Below are 19493 nucleotides of genomic sequence, written 5' to 3'. Positions count from 1 at the left end.
TATAAAAAAGTTGAACTCAGAAACAGAGAGTAGAAAAGTGATTGCCAGGAGCTGGAGGGGTGGAGGAAATAGAAAGTGTTTGGTAAAAGGGTACAAGCTTCCAGCTATAAGATAAATAAGGTCTGAAGACCTAATGTAAAACACAGTGACTAAAGTTTATAATGAGCTTCCCAGGTGGCACTAGCAGTAAAGAATCTGCCCACCAATTCAAGAGATGCAGCAGACCGGGGTTTGATCCCTGGGCTGGGAAGACCCCTTGGAATAGGGAATGGCAAACCGCTCCAGTATTCTTGCCTGGAAAATTCCATAGACAGAGAAGCCTGGCCGGCTACAGTCCATGGGGTCACAAAGTCAGACAGGACTGAGTACTGAGCACACAGGGCCAAGTTGATAGCACTGTATTATATAATTGAAATTTGCTAAGAGAGTAGTACATAAATGCTCTCACTAAAAAACAAAAAATACATAAATACGTGAGGTGATGGTGGGAATCCTTTCACAATGTACCCATAGACTAAATCACCACAACATACACTTTAAATATCTTCCAACTTGATTTGTCCATTACACCGCAATAAAGGTAAAAACCAAATAAGATTCATAAATAACAAAAGCACAGATGATGGATGATACATGGTGATTTTAGACCATTGTGACCAAGCGGTCAAAATGAGTAGTGTTAGGATGGGGATGCATCATTCACAGTAGTTGTTGTTGTGGACGTCGTATCTGACTCTTTGTGACCCCATGAACCGCAGCACACCAGGCCTCTCTGTCCATCACCAACTCCTGGAGTCTACCCAAACCCATGTCCATCAAGTCGATGATGCCATCCAACCATCTCATCTCCAAAGAGTTGGACATGACTGAATGACTGAACTGAACTGAACAGGGAACTAAGATTCCACAAGTTGTGAGGAGTGGCCAAAAAAAAGTAGGTATTTCTGTTTTACAAATGCGTAAGTATCTGAGTATCTGAGATATTAAATAATTCAGAGAGGGTAATCCTAGAAACTGGACTGAGATTTAGGACTCAGGTCATTGAACTTCAAATTCAAAACTCTTCAAATTCAAACTCCTTTGCTATTTCAGATTCAGACTCTAAGCCCGTGAGATTCCATTTCTAGCTATGCTCTAAACTGGATTTGCTTGTTGCTTTCCTGGGGTCAACCAACTCCCCCGCACATTTCCATATTCCTGGAATGCCTTCCTGTACCTCTACCACTTTCTAAAAGCTCTTCATGATCTTTTGTGTAGTTTCTTCCAAGCTGTCAACTAGGGGAATCCTCCCCCAGCTCTCAAGCTTGAAACTGAAGTAGCCCTTGACATGTGGTTGTCCAAAATGGTTGTCCATCTTCTCTGCATCTTATCCATATATGTCTCTATCAGGACAAAACCTGTCTCAATCCATGAACAAAGCCACATCCATATAGGTGCACACACATGCACACAAGAGCCAGTACTTGATCAATGAATCATCAAATGAGTATAAATGCTGGACTTGGAAGTCAGTCAAGAGAAAGAAATTCTGTTGTCAATGATGGTTTCTATCTCTCATGGTCATTTCTATTTCCATCCAGAAATTTTGATTCTGACAAAAGTCAGGTGGGGAAACTTGTTTCCGCACATACAGTACAGGAGAGGCCATAAAAAAAATCTCTGGCTCTCTGTATTTCAGGCTCTTGGATGACAGTTTTAAATGTGTCATTATTCCTTGGGTCGAGAATCTTTTCTCAAAAGAATACAAAAATTGTGGAGAAATTGCTGACTAAGCCAAAGTTCCAAATGACTTTCAGTTCGGCTGAAACATGGGTTTTTAAAATGTAAGCACTGCCAAAGGTTTCTCCTTGTTGACTCATAGACATAGATCAAGTGTAATGATGTTTTCTGGTGCACTGTATTTAAGTCTGTGCAGCCAAATGTCATTGGGCTTCCTAGGTGGCTCAGTGGTAAAGAATCCGCCTGCCAATGCAGGAGGCGCAGGTTCGATTCCTGGGTGGGAAAGATCCCCTGGAGGAGGAAATGGCAACCTGCTCCAGTATTCTTGCCTGGAAAATTCCATGGACAGAGGAGGCTGGTGGGCTACAGTCCATGGGGTCACAAGGAGTCAGACACAACTGAGCACAGCCAAATGTCATTCCATGTGAAATAAATTATCACAACTTGCATTGATCATTTAAAATAAATGATAAAATGTGTAGAAAGTGGAAAAACATGCATAGAAATATTATGGGAGAAAAAACATTCCAAGAATGTTACTGCATCCAGCCGAGCACAGAGAAGAATATTTTTGTTTTGTTTTGATGGTTTTGTTTTGGTGATTTAGCTGGTCAAATGACCTGTTAAGAATATTTCCATAAAGGCTTTTTTTTTTTTTTTAAAGGAATATTTCATAGAGCTAATGTTCTGATGCTCTAATCTCTCTAGGCAAGGTTCATATTTGTGTGGGTTACTTATTCTCCCTTTGTTGACTAAGTCAATAATCAGAATCAGCAGGTTTGGAGTCCGGTTGGCAGGGATCAGCAGCTTGGCTGGGGTGAAGTGAGTATAAAAGCCTGGAGCTGGGGGCAGTCTGCTCAGGGACCCAGCAGTTTTTGGCAGGATGGCTTCCTTCCGTCTGTTCCTCCTTTGCCTCTCTGGACTGGTGTTTGTGTCTGAGGCTGGCCCTCCGGTGAGTGTCTGACTCTCTGATGTTCTTTCATCTGTCTCCTATGGATGAAGTACAAGTGACTTCTTCCTGCTTTGCAAACCAGCTTTTGTTACTGGGGCCAGGGCAGACGGCATCTATTTTTAAATGTCATTGATCCAAACTTCAAAAAGAATGAAGTTCTGCAGAGCTTACTAAACTGGGGCTCGGATCCTGGGCGCCCTCCTCTATGACTTTGCAGTGGTGCCTCGGTTCCCTCACATAAATGGTAGAAATAAAGATCTGATATTCTAGAAGCTGTGACTACTGAGTTTTCAGAAGCTTGACCTTTGATAAAGCTGATTTTCCTTTAGCTAATCAAAAAGTATGTACCAATTAATTCTTCAAAGGCTTGGTGCACAAACTTCTAGTCCAATATCTAATTCTTAAATCCCCTAGCATAGTGGTCCCCAACATTTTTGGCACCAGGGACTGGTTTCATGGAAAACAATTTTTCTACAGACTGGAAGGTGGGGGGTGGGGGGTGGTTGGGGGATGATTTCAGAGTATTATATTTATCGTGCACTTTATTTCTATCATTATGACATCAGCTCCACCTCAGATCATCAGGCATTAGATCCCAGAAGTTGGGGGTGCTTGGCTTAGAAGAATAAAACTATTAAAAGGATCATAAAATCATCTGATCAAAAAATCATTTATTTTACAGCAACTAGTAAGAAGGAAATGCTACACCAACAGCTGAGTAAAATGTTCTTAGGAAAAGCTATTTGGTCCTGTGCTATACTTAGTCACTCAGTCTTGTCTGATTCTGTGTGACCCCACGGACCATAGCCCACCAGACTCCTCTGTCCATGGGATTCTCCAGGCAAGAATACTGGAGTGGGTTGCCATGCCCTCCTCCAGGGGATCTTCCCAACTCAGGGATTGAACCCAGGTCTCCTGCACTGCAGCTAGATTCTTTACCATCTGAGCCACCAGGGAAGCCCCTATTTGGTTCTGTGGCATATTATATCTTTGCAGTAACTCCACTCAGATGAGGAGGCTTAATAAAGCCACTCTTCTCAGAGGGACCATTATCTCCCTTCAAGTTCATAATACACACCCCCACTGGAGCACAGCGTGTCCGGAGGCAGAAACTATTCTTTCTTTGGAGACAATTGTGTCTGTGTTACACTGAGTAAGGGAAGTTAATTAACCGTCCATCCATCTGTTGCTGAAAATGGGGTTCTTCATCCTTCCTGCCTTGTTCCTGGTCTCACACCACAAAGATGCAGCCTGTGGCTCTGACCAACTTTGTTGACTTGCCACTTGTCTTCTCTCCACCCAGGGCGCTGGTGAACCCAAGTGTCCTCTGATGGTCAAGGTCCTGGATGCCGTCCGGGGCAGTCCTGCTGCGGATGTGGGTGTGAAGGTGTTCAAGAAGGCTGCTGACGAGACCTGGGAGCCATTTGCCTCGGGGTGAGCTGCCTGGGGCTCCCAGACGTGGGGCTTGGTTATATCTTTCCGTTCCCCCATCACTTGTTGATATGCCTTCACATAACCACTCAAGCTGAGTCCTTGTCTTGCGATGTTAGGAAACATGTAGAATTTGTGTTAATATATTAATGGAAGGAAAGGAATTGAGGGGCAGCACAGACTAGGCAGATGGCTGTAGTTTATCTGGATCACACTGTTACCTAAAGGGGGACCCCATCTAGGGCCCGAGAGTGGGCTCCTGTCTAACCCTTGGAAATGAATTGTCAGAGGAGATAACATGTGCTGACAAAGCAAAAGACTTTATTGGGAAGGGACACCCGAGTGGAGAGCGGCAGAGGGAAGAGCCCAGAAGGACCGCTCTTACTCCTGGCTTGCAGCCTCAGGGTTTATGAAGGTGGGCTGGGCTTTCTCGGTTGTCTCTGGCCAATCATTTTGCTTGTGCCCATATTTGGTCTGACTCAGGGTCCCACCTGGTGGCAAGCACACCTCTCAGCCAAGATGGATTCCAGCCCAAGGGTTTCTGGGAGGTTGACAGGACACATGGTCTGGCTTCTCCTCCCTCCTTTTGACCCCTCCTGAATTCTCCTGGTTAGTTTTTGGCAGCAGCTCCGGGTTACTTATCAGGACCTCTTGTTGTGAGACGACTCAGGCAAGCAGTTATTACTGTGCCCAGGCCAATGCAGGTGGGTTCAGCCAAAGTGTCTCTCATAACATCATTCACTAAGGGGACCAGCAAGTAGATTGAAAATGTGGGCAAAGGGAACGTGGGCCCTGAGAAGGATGCCCTCTTGCCTGGCCCAGCTGGGAGGGACCAGAACCCTGAACAGCTTCCCATCCCCCCACTCCAGTTCACCACCTTCTGAGGTCACAAACCACTCGAAAAGGGTGATGAAAACTGTGAATTTCATGCCAAGAAAAATGCACATATACACACACCTACAAAAATGTGTATTTAATTTCAGGAGCTCCAGGTTCCTAGATGCCTTCACATATCACTCAAGCTGAGAGTCCTTGATTTGTGCTATTAGGAAAGATGTAGAATTTATGTTCATATATTAATGAAAGAAAAGAAATTGAGGGATAGCATGGACTAGGCAGCTGTCCGTAGTTTATCTGGATCATCCCGAGTCCAGGGCTGTGGTCCAGCAAAGCCTAGTGGAGCATCTGCTCTGTGAGGCTGGGATTGTCAATCTCCATAAGAAAGGACACAGAAGAGAAAAGTACATGACATCAAGTACAGACCCAGACCAGCCTGGCATCCGCCCCACCAGGAGCCCAAATGATTTCTCCCCTTCGCTGGCTGCTTTAGAACTTTCATAGCGTTTCTCCACCTCTACTAGTAACAGTTTCAAAGAAAATACATATTAGTAAATCTAAACCAACTAACTAAAAGAATGAACAATTAAGAAACCCTCAGTACCAAGCGATACTGCTAAGTGTTTATGTCTCCCAGTAAGAGAGTGTCTGTGGATTCTAATTGAATCCCAAGAATCACACAATGACGCTTCATCCATCACTGCATGCTAAGTCACTTCAGTCGTGTCTGACTCTTCATGACCCTATGGACCATAGCCCACCAGGCTTCTCAGTTCATGGGATTCTCCAGGCAAGAATACTGGAGTGGGTTGCCATGCCCTCCTCCAGGGGATCTTCCAACCCAGGGATCGAACGTATGTCTCTTATGTCTTCTGTATTGGCAGGCTGATTCTTTTCCACCAACTAACTAAAAGAATGAACAACCAAGAAATCCTCAGCACCAAGCAATACTTCTAAGTGTTTATGTTTCCCAGGAAGAGATTTTCTGTGGGTTTTAAATTGAACCCCAAGAATCACATGATGACTCTTCATCCATCACTGGAAAGACCATTTTCTTTGGTGTGGTTTCAACTGAGTTTCTATTTGTTAATTCATTTATGTTTCTATAAAATGCCAAGCACACCATGGAAAGTAGTTAGGAGAATATTCTAAGCATGAGATAAAATGGATGCCATAAGCATTCAGACGTTTGTGGGAATTTTTTTTTTCTGATGACAAAAAAGGGAAAATCAATGTTTTCTTCCTGGCAAAGAAAAAAGGTGGGAGAGTAATGAACCAAGCCATTCTGTTTTAGTCTGTCTTAGTTCTTGCTGTCTAACTGAGAATGATTTCTAACACCAGCCATCAAGCAGGTTGTCATTTTAGTTGCTAGGTCGGGTCTGACTCTTCGCGACCCCCTGGACTGTGTAGCCCACCAGGCTCTTCTGTCCACGGGATTTCCGAGGCAAGAATACTGGAGTATTTTCTTCTCCAGGGGATCTTTCCAACCCAGGGGTAGAACCCACGCCTCCTGCATTGGCAGGTGGATTCTTTACCACTGAGCCATCAGGGAAGCCTATCAAGTGAGTACTTACACGGAAATAGAAGTTGCTTAGTTTAAAAAGAAAAATGAATTGCCTAGTATTTGTTGATGGCTCAGAGCTGCCAAGGAGCTTAATTATGTAAACAACGAAAGAGTCAGATGCAGGTTTCTCCTTGTACTCTGGGGTTCCCACTGTGCGCACAGGTGATACCACCTCTGGAAGACACTCTCACACCACAGGGGAGAGAAGCGAGGCCCTGGGGTCGAAGGCACCGCAGTCAGAGCAGCTCACGGCCACTTCCAGGGCACTCACGAAACTTCACCCAGACACCAACGGTTAGTTGCAAAGTCTCTTTTTGAAGTGAAAGCTCATAAGAGAAAAAAAAATCTACAATGAGCTTTTGGAAACATTCCCAACAAGTTTTCTGTTAGTTAATTTTGGACAGTCACTAGAATTTCCCCTATCCTGACCTAATTGAGGGGGGAAAAAAAAAAAATATATATATATATATCTTCACATGGGTTGGTAAGATCCCCTGGAGAAGGGAATGGTTACCCTCTGCCGTATTCTTGGACTTCCCTGGTGGCTCAGATGGTCAAGAATCTGCCTATAAGGCAGGAGACGCAGGATCAATCCCTAGGTCAGGAAGATCCCCTGGAGAAGGAAATGGTTACACACTCCAGTATTCTGGCCTGGAGAATTGCATGAACAGAGGAGCCTACGTGGGCTACAATCCATGGGGTCACAAAGACTCAGACACAGCTAAGTGACTAACACACAGACGCCCATACACAAACTGTATATGTGAGTGTGTGTGCATGTTTGTCTGTGTTTGTGTGTCTGTGTGTGGTGTCACCTTGCCATGGCATTTATTCCCTCAATGCCTAACTTAACCTGGACTTTTGCACCTTTTAGGAAAACCAGTGAATCTGGAGAGCTCCACAGGCTCACCACAGAGGACAAATTTGTAGAAGGACTATACAAAGTGGAATTAGACACCAAATCCTACTGGAAGTCACTTGGCATTACCCCATTCCATGAATATGCAGAGGTGAGTGTAAGGATGCTAACATTGTTTTTTTATTTTTTTTCTGTTTGTTTGCAATCCCAGGAAATGCGCCGCTTGAGCTTTGCATACCACAGAAAAGTTAGAAAGAAAATATCAGATTAGTACAGCGCTTTTCCCATTTCTCCAATCAGAAATCCACAAAACTCTGAAAAGCAAACTTCTTCTCTGTTTGACGATAATTCATTCAATAACAGGACCTGAACTTACGAGATGTTCCTGAGAGATTTCATTCCTTCCCCTGAATGTGATTATTTGTCTGCTGAAAAAATAGTAATAGATTGGATTATTAGGCAATGCTCCAGACCCCAATTTAGGGTGTTCACAACAAAAATTAGATGCATCATTTTACTTCTCTAAAATCTGACAACTTTTTCATTCCAGAACTCATCTGGCTTCCAGAGGTTTAGATAATTGAATTTGGACAGTATATACGGAAACAGTAAATTCAAAATAATAATAGCAACACAACAGACGAAACTTATCAAGCATAGACTACTACCATTTTCTATATTTAACCTATTTGATCTTTGTAAACAACCCCTTGCAGTCCTATTATTATCCCCATTTTACAGGTGAAGAAAGTGAGGCACAGGGAAGTTAAGTAACTTGTCGAGGTCACGGGGCCAGTAACAGGAGGAACAATAATATTTGCCACCAGGGCCAGGCTGAGTTTAGCCTCGGGTGTGCTTCAGCTTTCTTCCTGTGAGAAGTTGAGCTAATAACAATAATAATAAAGACACAATCGAAACCCCTGGTTCATATTCTATTCCTCTGCCGATGAGGCAGTGGGAACCTCAAAGTTATCCCTATGTCTTCCTTGTCTGTAATTCCTCAAGTCATGTAAAACAGATGGCTGCCATGGAAATAGAATCCAGACATGCTGGTCAGAGTTAAAGATCAACTAATTGCATCAAAAATAGCTCGGCATGAAAGGGAACCATTCTCTCTGGCTTAGTCATGGATGAGACTTTTCGTTGACATAAAACGGTTCTTTTAGTAGACAGCGTTGCCAGGGAAACTTTAGGGTTGTTTGATTCCTGGGGCCCACAGGTCACCGAGGGAGCCCTATGTACCCAGACACATGTCTCTGGCTACTTCTCAGCCAGGCAACAAGATGCAGAGCTCCTGTCTTGGGTGGGTTTCAGGGTTTAGATGTTGCCCAGCACAAGACATTTGCCCCTAGAGTTGTAGGCCCCACCCTGGAGCACCAGACCAACCCCTTGTAATCCTTATCCCCCCTGGTCTCAGCCTGATGAGACCATCTGAGACGACTTCATGCTGTCCTGCCCATAATGTGCTATTCCTGTCTAGCAGATGCTAGCTTCTTAGCCTGCTCTTCACTTTCAGTTTTCATTCAACAAACATTTGAAAAATGAAAACCTGCTATTGTTGAGAAGTCTGCTAGAAGCTAGAGATTCAGAAGTGAAAACACATCCCTGCCCTTGGGATGGAGGGAAAGTGACTGATGTAAGACACTGTAGGCAGGACCATGAGCCCAACTTGGAGCCTGAAGGGGTACGGGGAAGGAGGGAGAGCGTGAGGAGTCATACCTAAGTCCCGGTGCCCCACTTGGATAACTGCGATGCATGGTGGGTTCAACTATAGGTTCCTCTTCTGTCAGCTTCTGAGGAGGACCTTCCAGAACACTGCCATCCTTCAGCACTAGTCACCTCCGCCTTGGCCAATGACCCAGGCAGCCATATTAGACTTAACAAAACAAGAAATTTCCTTTGTTCCGAGAGGAACTATTAGTCCTCTCGACCTCATGGATTTCTGAATGCAGATCATGCCATTTACAATTTTTAGGAAGAATCAAATGAGTCTGGAGGCCAATGTTATTACAAGAGATGAGAAATTCTCCTGACCTGCTTCCAGAGACTTGGCCTTTAAGGAATGCTCTTTCTCCTGCAGATAGATCCTTTTTTTTTGTTTCAGATTTTAAACTTTCTATTTTGTATTGGGGTATAGCCAATTAACAATGTTGTGATAGTTTCAGGTAACAGAGAAGGGACTCAGCCACACATATACATGTATCCATTCTCCCCCAACCCCTTTCCCATCCAGGCTGGCACATGACATTGAATAGAGTTCCGTGTGCTATACAATAGGTCCTTGTTGGTTACCCATTTTCAATATAGCAGTGTGTACATGACCTTCCCAAACTCCCCAACTATTCCTCCCACCCCGGCAACCAAGTTTGTTTTCTAATTCTGTGGGTCCCTTTCTGTTTTGTACGTCAGTTCATTTGTATCATTTCTTTTTAGATTCCACATTTAAGGGATGTCATACAATATTTCTCCTTCTTGCAGAGACTCTTAAGTGATTCTCACCTCCTCCTGCTCTGATGATATTTTTGTTTTCAGTACAGTTTAATTGGATCTTTTTTTCTCCCATCCCCAAGTCATCAAGGTTTCCTTTGTCCATATTTAAAATAAAAGGTGTTTATACAGGGTGTATTCAAATTTCAACCCAGGACCTCTGTATAAAATAAGTAAAACTACATACCTGCTTGCTGCCTTCCATCTCCCTTCTGAACCAAGTTATCTCAACTTGCCTCACTCTGGGCTCCTAGACTATTCCAGCACTTGGAGTCTCAGCTCTATGAAATTTGCCTGAAGTATATAACTAAAGGGAACCATGCTCTCATAGACAATTTGCCCAGTTCCAAAGCTTAAAAGAGCCCCAAAATGTGTGCATTGCAGAATTCCAACATTATCTTCCATACTCTGCTTGCACTGTAAATAGAACCCTCCAATGCTTTGACTCCATATTGCATTGCATGTTATATACACAAAATACACTAATTCTTCTGCATGTTGGGAGATGCAAAGGAATGGGGGGAAAAAAGTGTCTCGAGTTTGGAGACAGGTGGCTTAATTCCTAGCCTGGCTCTGTCACTTCATGAACATGGGCCAAACACCCTAACTCAGAGGTCTGGTTCACTTGTCTGTGAAATGGGAAGAATGCTCCCTTCCGGCATCAAAATTCTAGGGTCTCTAAGTCTGCGGTGGGCTTGGCAACCATCATTCTCAGACTTTTGGGTCACTAATGCCAGCTTCTACATTTTCTCTTCCTTTTTCCAAAACCAAGAACATGAGACACAAGCAATTAGGAGCTCTGTGATTTCCCTCAGTCAGGTTAGAACCACCCTGCTTATCAGTGTGAATTTTGCCCCCTCAAAGAGAGATCTGACTATATGGGTGGGTGGTGGGGAGTGAAGAATCTTACTGAAAGGGCTGTGCAAGGTTCCGACAGCTTAGCTGGCCAGTATATTTGGAATTTTGCCTTTTGCACCCACTGTTCCAGAAAACAAGAAAATAAAAACAATGTCTTTGGCACTGTCCTTCCTGTGGTCTCTGAATGATTCACGGTTGGGTGCTCTGCTGCAAAGCGATCCTGTCTGTGTTCCCTGCAGGTGGTGTTCACAGCCAACGACTCTGGCCTCCGCCACTACACCATCGCCGCCCTGCTCAGCCCCTACTCATACTCCACCACCGCCCTGGTCAGCAGTCCCAAGGAGTGAGGGCGCCTGCCTCGGTGGACTTGAAGGACGAAGGACAGGATTTTGTGTCACCAAGAGTATTCCATTTTTATTAAAGCAGTGTTTTCACTTTATAAGCTATGTTAGAAACTGGGCAGAAATAATAAAACATGCCTATTAAAGCACTTCCCATTTCATTTGTACTTGCTTTTTTTGATTCCCTTGTCATCCTCTCAAAAAAAAAAAAAAGAATCTAAACTTGACAGAGATGCAAAAGAACTAAAAGAAACGTCTCCGGACGCACTCTGGGGAACTCCAAATTTCCACTGTTTTTCAAGCTAAGCACATATTCATTCTGGTTGGTGGCTATTCAAAACACACATTCTGAAAATGAGAAAGCTATCTTTGCCTCTCACCTTTGGTGAATAGCAAAAGGCAAATCCTAAAGCCCTCTTCTTTATTCTGTGCATTTCCTTTAAGGGCTTTACTGATCTCAAGAGTAGCCCAGCTCCAGTGGGACAGACTTACAGTGACTCGAGCCCTGTAATCCAACTCAGACTAGATGTGATCAGTGGACCCTCGCACCCTTAATTCACCTAGATTAACCCAACCTTCAGGTAGTGAAAGGCTGCTGTATGCCAAGCATTACTTTAGATGCTGTGAACCTAAGGAAAGACAGAGTGCCTGCAAATGAAGAGCTCACAGCCTTTTAAGAAGATAACTGTGTCAACATGATTTGACAAGGGCTATGGTCCAAGGCAGGCTTCCCCGATGGCTCAGTAAAGAATCCACCAGCCAGTGGAACAGACCTGTGTTCAATCTCTGGGTCGGAAAGATTCCCCTGGAGAAGGAAATGGCAGCCCACTCCAGTATTCTTGCCTGGAGAATCCCATGGACAGAGGAGTTCGGCAGCCTATAGTCCACAGCATCGCGAAGAGCTGGACACAACTGAAGCCACTTAGCACACATGCAGGATGATAACAAGATTCAAAAATGGAGAGAAGACAGTGTATCCATTCTCTCCAGCCCAAATCCACGGAGAGGAACACATCTGTGTGGTTGAACCCGCTGGACTTACTACTCATCTCAGCAAGAGAGAACAGACAATAGTCTCACTAAGAAAGTATTAGATCCTACAGAAGGATTTTATGCTTTGGCTGGGTGACTCAGGGGAGTCTAAGAAAGTGGAACTTCACTCTAGATTGGATGTCATCAGGAAGTGGGGGCAATTCTGCGACTGTCTCTGTTTATCTGCAGGGCAGACAGACCAGTGCAGATACAAAGCTGTACTTGGAAAAGCAGACACAGTTACTTCTTTTAGTGAGAAGGGAGGTTTGAGATCTTGTGAGTTCCACAGTGATTTTTTTTTTTTTTTTTCTGGCTTTATCATGGTCTTAGACCGACACTGTCTGATGTTTGGTGAGATTGTCACACCCAACAGAGCACCAACAGCCCCAACCAGCTTGTAATAACCTTGAGGCCAGTTCCCAGAAGTCAGGAGCTGCCTCCCCACCCTCTTCCTCAATGTCTATAGAGCTGCTGATCTGCAAAATATCAGCAAATAGCTGAGATAGCTTTGTTGTGAAAGGGGGAGAGAATTAGAAAAATCCATTAAGTCTTGGTGCCAGTGGTAGAGAACCCACCTGTCAATGCAGAAGACTTAAGAAATGCGGGTTTGATCATTGGGTTGGGAAGATCCCCTGGAGGAGAGCATGGCAACCCACTCTAGTTTCTTGCCTGGAGAATCCCCTGGATAGAGGAGCCTGGTGGCCTACAGTCAGTGAGGTTGTAAAGAGCTGGACACGACCAAAGCCACTGAGCATGCATGTACACATGAAAACTTAGGCATCAGTGCTGGCCCGCGGATTGAATGGACCAGCCCGTAAGTGAGCTTGGAAACACGGGCAAAGGGCAGATTTGTAGTCAGCAATGGTGAGCTCAATTTTAGCCACACCGAGCTTGAAGTGATCAAGCCAGTTTTCAGTCTCACACCTTGGAAATCAGAACTGGGTACACACATACAGCCAGAAAACAAAACTCACTAGTATTAAAATACCTCCTGAAACATTTGGATAGCCCCTGCTGAACAAGGAAATTCAGGATACTTATGCTTTATAACCTGTATTTTGTTCACAAAGGTGACCCTTCTAAGAACTTTTATTTCTCACCCAAACCCTCAGTATTATAACCATTCCTTTATGTCTCGGTTCACAGAACACTCCGCCCCCTCTTAACCCCATGACTACTTCTTCCTGCCTTTCAAAATGGAAATGAGCTCAGAATCAATTCCATTTTCCTCGCGCCCCATTCTCTGTGGGTTAGAACTGCCCCAGTTAATTTAAAGCCGAGGCAGATGGTAATTCATCTCTGGCAATCAAGGCAAACGCTGAGGTCTGTTCCGGAACCACTGTCGTCAGCGGGGAGAGCGGAGTTACACGTAGCTGCTTAAATAAGCCCTGAGATGTGGAGCTTCTTCGGGGGCTCGGCAGTCACCCACTTTCTGCAGCTGTCACTGACGTCGCGCCTGGGGAGGCTGAGGGCTGGGAGACTGGTGTAAGGCGGGAATGCAGCGGTGGGCTTGGGAGAGGGCACTGGGCTGTTGTGTAAGTCCTGGCAGCTGCCCAGATGAAGACCCGACTGAGCTGAAAGCACACGCCTCAACTGCCTTCCTCGGGAAAGTGTATTTGGAAAATACACGGGAGTGCATTTCCAAGCACACGGAAGACAGTTCCGGGTACACAGTCAGGGCTCAATGATTATCTGCTGAAGGAATGAACAGAAAGTTGGCTCCAGGTAGGCAAATAGTTCTCCTCTGAGCCTTTACAAGTCCCTTGGGTTTTACCAGGGCATGTTCCCCTCTCACACAGACGTGTGAGAAACAGCGCCATGAAATGGACCAGTTTGTTGGGAAACATTAAAAGGCTATCAGCTCCTGGGAGTAATCTCAAGTACTCAGTGCCAAGTTCCACATCCTTGGACTGACTTCAAGAATGTAAGTCACTGAGAATGTCTACTGTAAAATCAGTTGATTTAAAATGTCCCATTGGGTGCCCGGCTAGCTCAGTCAATACAGTATGAGACTCTAAAATGTTCCATTGCCTAGGCCCAGGACCAAAAGAAAAAGGAACCACATTCAAAACCACAACTAAAGCCCACTGAGTGGGTTTTTCCTCATTGTCTTGAAAGGCAGAGACCCTCTGCCATTCCAGGTCTCCCCATAGAGAAGCAAGACTGGATGGGGGGCCTGCCTGGGGCACTGCAGAGGGCCTGAGCCCTGCAGGGAAGATGCAGCTTTGCCAGAGGCAAGACCCTGCCTGTCTGGGCATACTCTGTGTAAAGGCAAATACCCAGCAAATTTTGCAAATGCTCTATAATGAATTTGTTGTTCAGTCGTTCAGTCATGTCTGACTCTTTGTGATCCCATGGACTGCAGCACACCCAGCTTCCTTGTCCTTCACCATTTCCTGGAGTTTGCTGAAACTTATGTCTATTGAGTCGATGATGCCATCCAACCATCTCATCCCCTATTGTCCCCTTCTCTTCCTGTCTTCAGTATTTCCCAGCAATAGGGTCTTTTCCAATAAGTCAGCTCTTCCCATCAGGTGGCCAAACTATTGGAGTATCAGTTTCAGCATCAGTCCTTCCAATGCATATTCAGGGTTGATTTCCTTTAGAATTGACTGGTTTGATCTCCTTGCAGTTTAAGGGACTCTCAAGAGTCTTCTCCAGCACCACAGTTTGAAAGCATCAATTCAATTCTATAATGAACACTATGGCTCTATTGCCAGCATCCGTTCCATCCATCTCTTTTCCACTGAGTAGCAAAAAAAATGCTCTTACTCTTAGCTCCCAGAGATGGGGAATGCAAGCTTCTCCATCTAAGTCAACCAGTGAAATCTCTGTCCTGGTGTTTAACTTAGGGGCACTTGAGGTCTAAAATGGCCCAATCAGAAGGAAACCCAGGGCTTCTCTTTCCTGATGAGATCAAATGACACATTCCCTGGAAGAACACAGCTCTGGGAGGTACTGGCTGCCATCTTATGACCACGAAGGGGGCGATCCTCAGGAGAGAGCGTTCCAGAAAGGTGGCCAGTCAGTCTTGACAAGGCAGAGCAGCTGAAGCACTGAATATTTCTCAAATTTTCAGTGGCGTTAACCGATAATATCCTCTCTTTTCAAGAGCATTTGATTCAGTTTCTGTAAATCAACTTTATTTAAAACCATGACTTTTTAAAATGTTTTATGCTTTTTAAAAAGTTTTTAAGGTAATTTAGAACAGCTTTAGATTTACTAATTTAGTTATTTTGTTACTTGTGACCGAAACATCTCAGTTGATATTCATCTCCTCTTGATAAAAAAAAAAGTACAAAAAAAATCAGGAAAGGTTTGAAAATAGGCTTTTGCATGTATATTATTAAATTGAAAGAATTTATCCTATGATTTAAGAATAAAATTGGCAGTTTTCTCAAAGATACTATAATAATGTCCAATAAACTAAAATTATGGTAACCCCTAGTTATACCACCATAGAATGTTATTAATAGAATAGACCACCATAAAATGTACCACCATAGAATGTTAATAGAACATGATAAACATATTTAAAGTTGCAACCATAATTTAAAATAAATTTTCATGCTCTAATTTCCCATGAACAATTACTAATATTTCTATGTGATCTTTATAACTTATAATTTTTGAAAAATTTATTTTATGTATTACAGTTTAATTACACCCTGCTCATAATGTGATATACTCAGTCTCAACTTCTTGCACTTGTAGCTAATGCTGTAATGAACATTTCCAGGAAGCATATAGATTTTTGCTTCTGTCGAATTAAGTGAATGACGTAACATTTCTAAAGTTTTTAACTCAGGCTGATGCCTTGGACATCAAGCTGCCTGAAAAACAGTCTTGTCTCCACCATTACAAGCTCTTTGATTTTGGACAGATTACATAAACTTACTTTGCCTTGGTTTCATTTGTAAAATAGGAATAATCATAGCACCACCTCCAGAGAGTTATTTAAAACCAATTGTCATAAGACACATAAAGGGGTTTAAAACAATGCACGTGTGTGCTAAGTCGGTTCAATCGTGTCCAACTCTTTGCGACCCCATGGACTATAGCCCACCAGGTTCCTCTGTCCATGGGATTCTCCAGGTAAGAATACTGGAGTGGGTTGCCATGCCCTCCTCCAGGGGATCTTCCTGACCCAGGGATCAAACCCGAGTCTCTTACATCTTCTGCATTGGTAGGCAGGTTCTTTACCACTAGCACCACCCGGAAAGCCCAAAATATGCACTGGATACATTAAGTTCTCAAGAACTGTAACTAAAAGTATTATTATTTGGAAAAATATTAGAACATGAACACATTAATGTCATAAATTCTATGACACTGAAGACTTACTAGTTCTTATTAAAGTTTTTTGCCACTTTGATAGATATATAATTATAGCTCACGATTGCTTTACTTTTTGATAACTAAAGATAAACATTTCTCCTGGATTTATTTTTCCTGTATTGTTTATTCCCTTTACTAGACACATTTTTCAAGTATGTCTATCAGTCTAAAATGTATGTGACTTACTAATTCACAGAATATGTACATCAGTTTCCTCTTGATGATTTAACAAATACCACAAATTCAGTGGCTTAAAACAACCCCAATTTATTCTCTTACACATCCAGAGGTCAGAAGTCCAAAATCAAGGTGTTGGCAGAGGTGTGTTCCCTCTGAATACCTGGCCTCAAAAAGTAGTTCTCCTGGCTTTTAAAAATTTCCGGAGGCCATTTGCCTCCTTGACTCATCACCCCTCCTTATAAGGACATTTGCAATTACACTCGATCTCTCAAATAATCCAGGGACTTCCCTGGTGGTCCAGTGGTGAAGACTCTGAGCTCCCAATGCAGGGGGCCCAGGTTCAATCCCTGGTGGGGGAATTAGATCCCACATGCTGTAACTAAAGATCCTGCATGCCACAACAAAGATGGAAGACCCGGCGTCTTGCAACTAAGACCTGTGCAGCCAGATAAATAAAGCGTCACACCTGCAAAGTTCCTGGCACAGGTTCTGGGAATTAGCATGCGGGTGGCCATTATTCTGTCTGACATCGTACAGGTATTGATTCATCCAACACACACTGATTGAGACCTGATGCTGGAGCTGCAAGGATGCATTAAGACAGAGGGTTTGCCTGCAAGGAATTCATGTCTGTCCTTAGCAATGGAGACAGACATGAAAGGGAAAGAGAGAGGGAGAGAGGGAGGGAGGGAGGAGAAAAGGCAGGAAAGGAAACAAGGAAGGGAAGTCGGCATTGCCACAAAAAGAGTAAGATGCTATAGTAGCAGAGCAGAAAAACTTGTTTTCATTCCTGGGATCCTAGAGGCCTCAACAGAGGAAAGGACAACTAAGCTTGTCCTCCCAAGTAGGAGGCAGGCACCTGAGTAGGAAAAAGCCATTTCTGGAGAGGAGGCTGAGTTGCAGAGGGACAAAGATTTGAGAGTACATTAAATATGCAAAGAAAGGCAAGCAATTTGGTTTAGTTAGTTAGAGGCTAGGAGATTTCAGATCAAAGTAGCAAAAGACTGAAGGGCTGTGCTAAGGTGAAGTCCTGTGGGAAACAGGGAAGTTAGTGAAGGTAAATAAATGAGCTGATTTGACCCGGGTTTTCGAGATCCCAGTATTGAGTCTAGGGTGGACTGACAGGGATGCCTGAAGGCTGTCACAACTGTCCAGGGGATGGCAGTAAATTCCATTTATACATATTTTAAACTGATATGTAATAAAAGAAATGGGAACAAAATAAACAAACTAGGTGATTTCAAAGTTACCTTCCTGATTTAAAGTTCTGTGGTTTCATGATTCCATTTGTTCTCCCAAAGGGATTGGGAATTATACTTTAGCTACTAGGCCTAGAATAAAAAATTGTATTTGCTGCACCCCCAGTAAATGACTAAATTCTAATTTCCCCTACAGGAGTCCCGGAGAAGGAAATGGCAACCTACTCCAGTATTCTTGCCTGGAGAATTTCATGGGCAGAGGAGCCGGGCCGGCTACAGTCCACGGGATGGCAAAGAGTTGGACTCGACTGAGCAACTAACACTTACTTACAATAAATGACTCATAAAAGAAGTATTTAGATAAATAGCTACTAAAATTTTTATTACTCCTATTTCCTCCAACATATACTAATAAGCCTAGTTTTTTCCCTTACAAAAGCACACTATAAAGCAATGCCATATTTTTTTGTAACCCAGAAGCAGCAAAACTCAGACTGCAGACTTAGAAAAACAAGCAATGCTTGCTGTTCAGTTTTTTTAACTTTAATAAATGATTGGACTTTGAAGTTAAACGTCTATAGTCAGGCATTCATTTCTAGAAAGGTTTTTATATAACCTTAACAGCACAAAGTAAATTGTACAAAAAAAGAAAAACGCTCAGTAAAAAATAGGAAGAAAACAAGACCCTGCAAAATGCATTAGGGACATTTATATAATGCAGCAAGAACAGTGATCGAATAGGAATCATCATCTTTCTACTTGTTAAGGTTGATCACCAGCTAAGGAAAGACAAACTCATGAAACATTTGTTCTGCTTTGTTCTAATCATTTTTAAAATTTGTTTCTGTTTAAGATCTATTTTAGGGTTTGCTTTTTAAATTGGATTTTGTGATTATATAAAAAACCCGGACACAGTTCCAGTTCCTAACTATTTAAAAATGTATTAAAGGCTCAATCTCACTGCCAGTCCTGTGCCCTCGGCCCCCTGCCACTCTCTCCCCACAGGCCATTTTTATTAGTTTCTGTTTTTTTCTGCTAGGTTTTGTAGGAAAAAAAACAACACAAACAAGAATGCATATATTTTTGTTTCCTTCTTTATACATACAAAGTAGCATTTTAGATAGCGTGTGAGCTTTATTTTTTCCCAAAGGACACTACTAGTCTGAAAATCGGTAGATATCAGAATGTAGAATTTGTGCCTCCTCTCACATGGCTGGAGAGGGGCCCACGGAGTGGGTAACCGGTGCCGTTCAACCAGCTGTCCCCCTGCAGACATTCGGGTGCTCCCAAGCCTTTGCTACTCTCATGCCTCTGTGAATAAACTTGTACGTCTGTTGTTTCATATCTGTAGAGGTGTGTCTTTAGCCAAGATGCCTAAAGAAGTATTTCTGGGACAAAGGGCAAATTCTTTCATCATTTTGCTGGTTATGGCTAAATTCCCCTCCAGAGGTTGTGACATTTTGTATGTTATGTGTAAGAGTCCTTGATTCTCTAGTCTCACTGATAGTGTTGGTGAAACTTCTGGATTTTTGCCAGTCTGATAGGTTGGAATTGATACTTTGATGTGGCCTGAATCTGCATCTCTCTTATTGTGAGTGGAGTTGATTATCTTTCATATAGGTAGTGTTAGTCGCTCAGTTGTGTCCGACTCTTTGTGACACCATGGACTGTAGCCCGCCAGGCTCCTCTGTCCATG

At 43.3% G+C, this 19493-nt stretch overlaps 1 protein-coding gene across 1 annotated transcript; it reads left to right on the top strand.

The window, feature by feature from the left end:
* Window positions 1–2428: 2428 nt before the first annotated feature.
* Window positions 2429–11197, top strand: TTR (transthyretin). The gene is made up of 4 exons (XM_043444373.1): window positions 2429–2671; window positions 3975–4105; window positions 7378–7513; window positions 10947–11197. Exons 1-4 carry the CDS (start codon window positions 2603–2605, stop codon window positions 11052–11054), a joined length of 444 nt encoding a protein of 147 aa, XP_043300308.1. The 5' UTR covers window positions 2429–2602; the 3' UTR covers window positions 11055–11197.
* The last annotated feature ends 8296 nt before the right edge of the window (window positions 11198–19493 follow it).

Source organism: Cervus canadensis, chromosome 23 (assembly GCF_019320065.1).
Source record: "Cervus canadensis isolate Bull #8, Minnesota chromosome 23, ASM1932006v1, whole genome shotgun sequence".
In the NCBI taxonomy this organism is placed as follows: Eukaryota; Metazoa; Chordata; class Mammalia; order Artiodactyla; family Cervidae; genus Cervus; species Cervus canadensis.
The sequence above is the reverse complement of the archived record's forward strand: the minus strand, read 5'-3'. Positions and strand labels throughout refer to the sequence as shown.

Bases quoted from the DNA above. Each gene is read 5' to 3' on its own strand.
- TTR (XM_043444373.1), top strand. From the start codon at position 2,603: ATGGCTTCCTTCCGTCTGTTCCTCCTTTGCCTCTCTGGACTGGTGTTT. The intron at 2,672-3,974 runs GTGAGTGTCTGA...CTCTCCACCCAG, and splicing joins TGTCTGAGGCTGGCCCTCCG to GGCGCTGGTGAACCCAAGTG. The intron at 4,106-7,377 runs GTGAGCTGCCTG...TGCACCTTTTAG, and splicing joins TGGGAGCCATTTGCCTCGGG to GAAAACCAGTGAATCTGGAG.